This window comes from Montipora capricornis, chromosome 2 (assembly GCF_036669925.1).
Source record: "Montipora capricornis isolate CH-2021 chromosome 2, ASM3666992v2, whole genome shotgun sequence".
NCBI classification, from domain to species: domain Eukaryota; kingdom Metazoa; phylum Cnidaria; class Anthozoa; order Scleractinia; family Acroporidae; genus Montipora; species Montipora capricornis.
The window spans coordinates 48,305,718-48,315,717 of NC_090884.1; the positions used below are offsets into that span (position 1 = coordinate 48,305,718).

Here is a 10,000-nt window from a genome sequence, read left to right on the forward strand (position 1 = left end):
GATGTAGCTTGGCTAGAAGACGCTCAGTTAATTTTTTGAATTTCCCACTCATTAGTCTGTAAATTTGGCTGGATAGACAAACGTCTTGACGCGGTTTGCGGGAAAAAAATTTAAAGACTAATGTATGGAAAATTAAAAATTAATTAGCTCAGCGACTTGTAGGAAAGCTACATCCTCAAACTTGGTGAATACAATCTTCTACCTAGTATCTTAACGTTGTGATTCACAAATTGTGTAAAATTCAATATTAGAAGAAGTTAATTGCTAGCGGAGTCCCTTACAAACACTGTAATTTCAGACCGCTGTGCCTACCCATCAAGAAGGCTTCGAAAACCGTGATAAGGTCTATGCTGTACAACGTGCATCTAAATCATTAAAAAGAGCTACAGCATTAAAGGAACCTCCACTTAAACAACAAAATAACTTCAAACCGCAGAACATAATATTGACAATTAAAATGGTTTAAACTTTTTCCAATGAAAGTGTTTGCATCCGAAAAAAATGAATTTAAAAAACGCTTGGTTTGGCTTTCAAATCTACCGGGCGCCACCATCTTGAACAATTGTGACCTGTCGTGGTTGCCCTATTGTTCTCACACAAAGAACGATTGTTCTGGAACAACAGGGCAACCACGACACGTCACAATTATATAAGATGGCGGCGCCCGGGAAATTTGAAATCCAAAACAAGTCTTGTTTAAATTTATTTTTCTCGAATGCAAACGCTTTCATTGGAAAAAGTTTGAGCTAGTTCAATAATTGTAAACATTATGTTCTGTGGTTAAAAGTTATTTTGTTGTTTTAGTGGAAGTTCCCTTTAAAAGAAGAGATACCAAGTAAAGCTATGATCCTCAATTGATTTTATATTTGCAGTTCAATATATGATTCATTTGATATATAATTTCATTAAAGAAAAGATACGTTGGCCAAAGTCAGTTTTGTAATATGGTACGGTTAAGTTATATTTACAAGCTCAAGTACGACATCCCTGTTCGCGTGCGGATAACAAGGCGAACCGGCTTTTGCTTCAAACATTGTAGTGCCGTAGGATTCATGAGAATATTAAATAATAACAGAATTCTTAAATTTATGGCAAAACTAAAGATAGGTAACCACATAAAAAATAGAGTGACAGAAGGAACATCAGAGTTCACCGACAGCAAAGCACCAACTGCTCGTTACTGAAGACGAAGGAAATTTATTAATAGGATCTGAGAGCAAATACCACTTGCAACCAAGCAATAAACCAAATAACTATGGATACAAAAGTTATAACAGTAGAAGTGCACTGTCGCACTGTCGAAAGTCTTCCAAATTTCCTCTTCCACGGCAATTAAGCTCTTGCTTTCTTGTGACTTTACTAAACGGTGTTTGGTAGTAAAATGCCCCGTTCATCGTTCGTTTTCCTGTTTTTGAAAACGCGCGGAAAACTCGGTGTTCACCTTTGGTTAACAGACGTAAAATAAGTTGTTCTCACCTAATTTTCCTGCACAAGGAAAGTAGGTTTTAACAGTGTGTTTTCCAGCACATTTTACCCCAGTTATCCGGAGCGAGAAAACGAGGCGTTCGTTCATTGTATGTTTTCCTGAAGTTGTAAACATAGCATTCCACAATGGTTTTCCTACAGGAGAATTACACCGGAAAACATGCTATTTTGCTGAGTGTTTTCCCCGGTTTTCCGGAGCGTTCTAACATGGTATTTTTCAAGTGTTTTTAGGTTTGGGAAAACGTAGTGAAAACGCGATGTTCAACGTCCATTTTGCTACAGGAGTGTTTCACCGACAAACACGCTGTTTTCCTGAGTGTTTTCCCCTGTTTTCGGTAGCAATCTAACACGGTATTTTGCAAGTGTTTTCCGAACTCAGGCTGGAAAAGGGGTTGTTTTCCTGTTGTTCACCCTGATGGAAAACTGTCGGATAATGGAACGAAAACTCGAGTTCACCGGCTGGAAAACAGGCAGAAAACCTTGGATTTTACGATGGGAAAACGCAAGCAAATGTTCGAAAAATGCCGCATTTTGCAATGTTCACCGATCGTTTTCCTAGCGGGTGAACGCAATTTTTTTTGCCGTGTTCCCTTCTGGATTCCTGCAAGGCTACTCTTGGGATACGGTTTGGGGGCCTGCGTAGTATGTGACTTAGCGAGCTAAATCGTCTCTTCTTTATCTCAAGGATGATGCTTTGACTCTTTGTCTTCTTGTAGAGGTCCTCAATCATTTTAGAGATTTTATTTAGCCAGAATATTTGGCATATGTTCCTGAATATGCCCATGTATGCTGCTGTATGCCCGTATATTTCCATGTGTAATCTCAGACTGATGAAATTACTGTGTGCAAATAAACTTTTCCATTCCATTCCATGAGGGAATACATGGGCATACACGGGCCCGTATGAGTATGCAGGGGTATATGGGTTTGTATGAATATTTGTCTAAAACTACACTATAATAAGGAATACACGAAATACCTACGAAACTTCAACATGGCGGCATCGAACTGTAACAATCGGAGAGCTGGAAAGCTCAAAAGAATTTAATGTGACTGATAAATGATTTTTAGGGGTACTCCATTTAGGTACTCCATAGGGTACTCCGTGGAGTAGGGCTCCGCGTTTTGTCCTCTCCCTTATTTGCATACGTGGGAAAAGTTGGGAATTAGGAAGTCTCAGAAAACTGGTAATTCATTTTGCAAGGGTTTGTAGGAATGTGTATTCTTGATCTTTCTAAGACACTAATATATGATTTTCTCTACAATTATCGTGTAAACAAAATTACGTTAAACCGAGTTTTAATTGAGTATCGTAAAACCAAAACCAAAGTAATTACTTAATTTGGCCAATCAAAATGGGCGGAGACAATCCAGTAAGCTAATAAAAACTCGAAGTATTAACACGTAGCCACAATTGGTTTGGTTTCACTTCTGATTGGTTGAAAAAATGGCCCGAGAACTTTGAACCAACCACTGAGTGAAGTAATGCAAAACCAAAGCAATTCGCTAATTACTTTCCACACTCAATTGAAAACCGCTCTATAAAGCTAGACTCACTGACATATGAAATTGAAAGCAATGATGTGTATCAAGACTTTTGGAATGACAGAAATAAATTTGACAACAGTGATTATCCAGGAAATAGTCAATCAGCCTATTATAAAACTAACAAGGAAGTTATAGGAAAGTTCAAAGATGAATGTTGTCAGTTCAATTTCTCTAAAATAATGTATTCATAAATGAAAGCCAATGATATTATTTCAAAAACTTGTAAAGGACAAAATATTAAACATCAAGACTACAAACAAATACTTTTCAACAACGAACAAATGAATCATACAATTAATGATCATGAAGACCACTAATCAAAACCATGAACTTGGAAGCTATGAAATAAACAAAACATCACGGTCATGCTTTGATGATAAAAGATGTATCCATGACAATGGTATTACAAGCTATGCTTGTGGACATAAAATACAAGAAAAACTAATACCCCAGCTTTGAGTAAACTTTTTGAGAAAAATTTACTACAAAGTCGTAAGTGCATAATTTATGATTTTTACTTAGGAATGTAATTGACTTCCTGTTATAATTAGTGTTTACAGTCGGCTGTTAGGAAAGGCTTAAAAGCGGCTAAGTTTTACTTAACCAAAAATGCGTTTATGAAGGCCTAAGTAAAATTTCAAGTTATTTTACTTTGCATCTCATTAAAGTAGGAAAGCTGAAACGATGCAAGTAAGAGATAAGTGACTTGAATACCATCCTTACAACCAAATTGCGGTTTCTTGGGCTGCGCCAGAAGGTCTAAACAAATTTCCGTGTTGAACTGACACGAAAAAGCATGAATGCTTTTTCATGCTTCACCAAGTCACAAAAATGATCTCAAAAATTAGACCAAAAACTTTCCATCAAGAGAGTAGTATCGGACTTGGGGGGAGCCAGATCATTTTTTGCAAAAAATAATCTGGAACCCCCAAGTCCTATACTACTTACTATACCTCTATTACGATAAGCCTGTCGAGATTTGTGGCATTGTGCTCCAGGCAAAGGGATATAGAAAAGCTGTTCTTGTTTCTAATTGATATTTATAAAAAATAAATTACAATAATTGCTTGGACACTTCCTGTGTTCTTTCAGTATTCTTTTACCGTGAGAGAGTTATGATGGCGCGATTACAGATGAAGTTCGTTTTTGTCTTTAATGCTCTGCTCTACATCAGTTTGTTATTATGCCTGGGAGGAAAGCAAGTAAGATTGTTTTTAAATTTCGACAACCTTAGATTTTTCCTCGCAGTAATTAGGGCGAACGCACCTAAAATCGATCATGCCCCTGATCAGTGCATGATCGTTTAAGGAAATAGTAAAGAGAATCAAAAAACAATTCCAATCGATACTGAATTTTGCAATGATCAGCGGCGACATTTTTGCTCGGTTTTTCAAAACATAAGCGTTAATATCATATCAGGTGCACCTTTCTGAAGCAACGCCTGCTGAGTGTAAAACGTTTTGGATATTCGATTTAATTTTCGATATAATGAAAACCGGCTGGAGGTTTAGGTTGTATGAAGCAATCGCTACATAATTGGTACAGCAGGGATATAATACTCGATTTAGGTCGGAAGGTGATCATATACGTTCTTGTGGTTGCAGGGAATGTGTGCAAATCTAGGGATGCCGATCAACGTTAATGTTGGTAACTATGAAGGCGCTGCAAAGGTAAGAGAAATATTGCATTATCTTGTCCTAATCATGATTATTTACAGGAAGTTGAAAATAGCACTTTTCCTAAAGTTTCTCACCAGAGAATTTGAAATCCCCTATACATTGCCCGAGCCGGATGAATTTTTTACCTATTCATTTCCTTCTTCCATTGATTGGTGCGAAACGGCTGGGTATGCCAGTAGGGTGAGGAATGGTGAGCAAGATCCAAAATAATAGTTGAACATCATAACCAACATAGTATTTTTCTTAACATCAAAGCCGCACTTAAAACAGCGATCTGTTAAAGTATGACGTGTCATTTTTAACAAGACTTCGACTTCCAGTATGGCAACAAAATTTAATAAATTAGGGCGAACACACCTAAAATCGGTCATGCCCCTGATGAGTGCATGATCGTTTAGGGAAACAGTAAAGACCATGAATTCCAATCGATACTAAATTTTGTAATGTTCAGCGTCGACATTTTTGCTCGTTTTTCAAAACATAAGGGTTAAAATATCAGGAGCAACTTACTGAAACAACGTTTTAGCTGATTGTAAACCGTCTCGGATATTCGATGAAATTTTCGATAAAATGAAAACTAGCTGGAGTTTTTGGTTGTATGAAATACTCGCTACTTAATTGGTGCAGCAGGGATATAAGCCTCGATTAACGTCGAAGTCTGATCATATACGTTTCTTTGCTTGCAGGGAGTGTCTGCGGCAAACCCGGGGATGCCGATCAACATTAATGTCGGTGACCGTGCAGACGCTGTGAAGGTAAGAGAAATTTGCGTTATTACTTAAAGGAAGTTGAAAACAGGAATGTGCCTTCCTTTCCTTACTGAGTTTCTCACCAGAGAACTTGAAATCCCCTATACATTACCCGAGCCGGATTAATATTTTACCTATTCATTTCCTTCTTCTATTGATTGGTGCGAAACGGTTGGATATGCCAGTAGGGTGAGGAATGGTGAGCAAGATTCAGAATGATAGTTGAACATCATAACCAACATAATATTTTTTTAACATCAAAGCACTTTAAATCGAGCAATCTGTTAAAGTATTACATGTCACTTTTCCTCATTTAGCAAGACTTCGACTTTCAGTATGACAACAAAATTTAACAAAAAGAAGTAAAGAAGTATTTCTCGATGTATGTTAGGTCTACTAGCGTAACTTCATAGGGTAAATATACCAAGCGATGTTCTGAGCGATTTGGTAGGACAACTGTGAAACTAACGTGATGACGTGAAATTTTGGAGACAGGATAATTTAACGATAAAAAGAATCTGTAGTTAGCGGCATTTAAATTAATTGATTAGCGTAGATTTTGGAACTCAAATCACTTAATTTTCGCGATTTCGTGAACTGAAACAAATTTATTTACAACGTTAAGGGCCCACAGACGAATTTTTCGCACGTTGCTAAGGAAATGAAATGTTACTTCCAGTGAGTGACGTCATCACATCGTGAGCTGACCAGAAAACCCACTCACAAGCACAAATCAACGCACGAAGTGTATTTTGCATCGAAGGTTTTTCCTCGCTCTTCCTCGCGCTCGTTCTCAAATCAACTGTGCATGCGTAAAGAAAAAGCTAAATTTCCGGCGGTCTTTAAATTGAATTATTTTTTTTATATGGCACGTTTCACGCCCAAATACAGAATATAGCTAAGCATTGATTTTTTCAAATCATGTTTGAAAATTTTATGGGTATTTCAGTATCGTTTATCTCTTTAAAAAGAACATTTTCCAAAAAAAAAACCATGCTTGGCTGGATGCTAAAACGAATACAAATTACCAAACCACTGATTAAATACCCAAATTGTGTAGTACGTAGACAAATTTAGCGTTTTATTTTATTGGTCACGTGACCATGGGCGTGGTACGATGACGTCATATTTAGGGTCATTGGTTTACAAAAGTTGGAAACTGACCAAAATAATGCCAAATTCCCTCAAATTACTTAACCATTACATCCTCAGCAACGCACCCCAAATAAACACGTCAGTAGGCCCTTAACAACTATTCGCAACAATAGAACTTAACTAACGTCAAACTTTAGCTCCATTTAAGGTCTCGGTAAAGGTAAATTTGGGCGTCTCGCTCATTTCTATTTTTTTGTTTTTGCAAATCTTGAATCGGTGGGCTGTGAAATATATTTTCCCGGAAGAGAAATTCTAAAAAATAAATTTAAAACCGCCAAAATCGCTTTTCTTCATTTCCCGCCATAATCTGCTCGCAAAAAAATGATTGACGTATCATGTCAATCACACGTGAAAGGATTGGGTGTCAATTGACAGCCTTCATGTGCAATCTGCTTTCAAGTAGGGGGCTAAAATATTCGATCGGGTCTAAAAGTACTCACGAGTGACTCGTGGTCACTCGTGGTCAGTGGTCACTCTTGAATACTTTTAGACTTTATCAAGGTATGCAGCAGACCGTGAATTCAAGCTCGATTTTCCAGAGGTTTATTTTGACGCCAACTTCAAACTACCTCCTGTCCCTACGGGTTTTAAGATATTGCTTCCAAATTTTCAGTTCTAATAGATGATTGTATTACCCCAAATACCGTGTGAAGAATTTTTTGGTTTGTCTTCGGAGACTGATTTTATGGCACTTTTTCTGCCCAAATTAAGCATGAGATGAGAGTTTCGACTTTGGTGCCTGATATTTCCTTGAATATTTCTTAACATATCAAGAATTCCTCACGCTACATGTATATTGGAGTGCATTCACCTATGACTAAGATGCAACAAACTATGGTTATTTTTGCCATAAAGTGAAGGAGCAGGAGCTTCTGTAGCAGACGCGGTCGTTCTAGGTTTGAGGGCTCGAAGCTAAAAGGAAATATTAAATACCAAAAAACTAAAGCTTTATACAAATAATTCAATCTATTAGCTTTAATATGATATACAGTTTGACCCTATACAAAAAATGGCGGCGCGACACCTCATTTTCCTTTACCGAGACCTTAAATGAGTATTTAAAAAATCATACAACAATAGGCCACTTCGGGAAATACCATAATACGTTTTGTTTGTCCCCCCAAATTTTGCATAAGCATTGTTTTTGTTTTCTCTTGGGACCATCGTAAGTCCCAAGAGAAACAGGAAACAATGCTTATGCAAAATTTGGGGGGCAAACAAAGAGTATTATGGTTTTGTCCCAAGTCGCCTATACTCATACTCAATTTTAAACGAAACAAACCAAACTGCAACTCATAGCCTGATATGTAATGTCACATTGTAAAGTTCTCCTCACTCATATTTACATTTTGTCCGCTTGATAGCCATCTGCTCACCTTGAGGCCAGCAAAGGAGACGCCACCTATGGCAACAACCATGGTAATTTACGCACTAGAATTCTTCCTTCTTCTCCTTCTTCTTCTTACTCCACACGCAGTAATTAGAAGTTTATAATTCATTGGAGAATTGTCGATTTTTGTCCAAAAACTGGACGCTCCATGAGCGTAAACTGGGTTGACACGTCTGGAACCTCGTTTCCATGCGAAGGGACAGTTCAGATTTCTCGTATAACCAGTTTTGGACGCCAAGCTGAGACTGCTTCCCACTGGACGCAATGAAGCGCATCATTTACAAACATTCCTGAAAATTACGATTACAGTGATTGCTATTCATTTCAACAGTTTTAATAATTGTAGAGTTTTGAGGCAAGTAACCGTAGACAATCTTGCTGTCGGTGTACGTTGGACCAGTGGCTTGATCTGATCGGCGTAATTACAAGTTGAGAAACTAAATATTTTAAGCAAGAGCCGATACAATGTAGATTTGATTTTAGTGGTGTACTATATTTCGGCTGGCCAAACCACCCTTCTTCAGGTACAATAAGAGTTTACACTGAATTGCTTCTATGTACATATATATAGTAAATGGATGTTGACGTAATACTGGAAAAAATGTGATAAAATATGGCAGTTACAACGAATTTGAATTCAAATACTAAGAGTAAGGGAAAAATAACGGAAATGACTCTAAATAATAAACTGAAATCTAATACGTTTCTTCGAGGATATTAAGACCGTTGGGATCAGTTGTCCTGCCTTTTGAAATTAAACGACTAACTTGACGATCCATGTTCAGTTTATTGTCAAAAATTACACCTATGTTGCTGGCAAACTGAGAGGGTTTTATAGCTGACCCATCAACCGCTGTGAAAGAGAGGAGCTGAGAGGCTGGACGATGTCGCGATCCAATGACCAAAAGCTCTGTCTTGTCACCATTAAGTTTAAGTTTGTTCAGGGACATCCATGTTGCAATATCACGTAAACATGCTTCAATTCTGGGCACAGTAACAGGCGAATCAGAGTCGAACGAAAAATAAACCTGAGAATCATCAGCGTAGAAATGAAAGTTCATGTTATGTCTTCTTATAACCTCACCAAGAGGGGACGTATACAAAAGATATAAAATGGTGCCAAGAACAGAACCTTGGGGAACACCGTAGATTAGATCACACCTGGTGGAACTGGTTCCATTCACGCAGACAAATTGACTCCGACAAGCTAGGTAGGATTTGAACCAAGCATCTTCAATCTGTCGAGTAGTAAACTGTGATCAACAGTGTCAAAAGCTGCTTATAAATCGAGCAGTAACGAAACGACAGTGGCACCATTGTCTACAGCTCGTAAGATGTCATCATGTACTTTCAAAAGGGCGATCTCAGTACTATGTTGTTTCTTATAGTGCGTGAAGGCACTGAAGCAGCACACGGACCATCGAAACAGTTTGGCCTTTTCCTCTCCGGCTGAAGTCACGCAACGCTGCTTGTCGCAACAGCTGTTTAGAACCGGTTTTTCGATTTGTCCAATCAGAAACTCGTTCGAACGTAATGTCCAATCAGCGAAGTAGGACAAATTCTGTCCCAATTTGATGACATGGAAATGAGGTTCTGGGGTCATGTGACCAGAGGCAGTTTTTTCTGTCCTCGACCGTTGATTTGGAATCGCTGAGAGCGTTCTCTCCGACCTTGAGAAAAAACATTCCTCTGGCACCCAGGGTAGCCTGTGGTACGTGCCGTGACACAAAAGCAAAAGGCACTGAGTTGGGTGATATTGAACTGCAGCGTTCCAGCAAATTCTTTTGAGTAAGGGAGGGGGGGGGGGGGGGTGATGTAGGTCATTTGAGGGATCACCCAGACGTCATGACAGCAATGGCCCTTTGGCTCACATGTTCACACGTTGAATTATTTTGTAATGTTGTGTCCCGTCTTTTACTTTTTAACCATCGGTCATAAATTCAGTTCAAAGATAACGTTAACAAAACATGTGGGAGGCGCGGTGGTCTCATGGT

At 38.3% G+C, this 10,000-nt stretch overlaps 1 protein-coding gene across 3 annotated transcripts in view; it reads left to right on the forward strand.

Moving 5' to 3' along the window:
- The first annotated feature begins 4,129 nt into the window (after nt 1-4,129).
- LOC138038073 (uncharacterized) overlaps nt 4,130-10,000 on the forward strand; it is a 13,351-nt gene continuing 7,480 nt past the window's right edge. For 2 of the 3 annotated variants that reach the window (XM_068883894.1, XM_068883892.1), the window contains exons 1-4: nt 4,130-4,235; nt 4,638-4,703; nt 5,399-5,467; nt 7,981-8,035. In XM_068883894.1, the coding sequence (XP_068739995.1) occupies nt 4,149-4,235; nt 4,638-4,703; nt 5,399-5,467; nt 7,981-8,035 (277 nt within the window). In that variant the 5' untranslated portion in view covers nt 4,130-4,148. Of the gene's footprint in view, nt 4,236-4,637; nt 4,704-5,398; nt 5,468-7,980; nt 8,781-10,000 lie in introns of those variants that run through there. The other variant, XM_068883893.1, reaches the window with a different exon arrangement.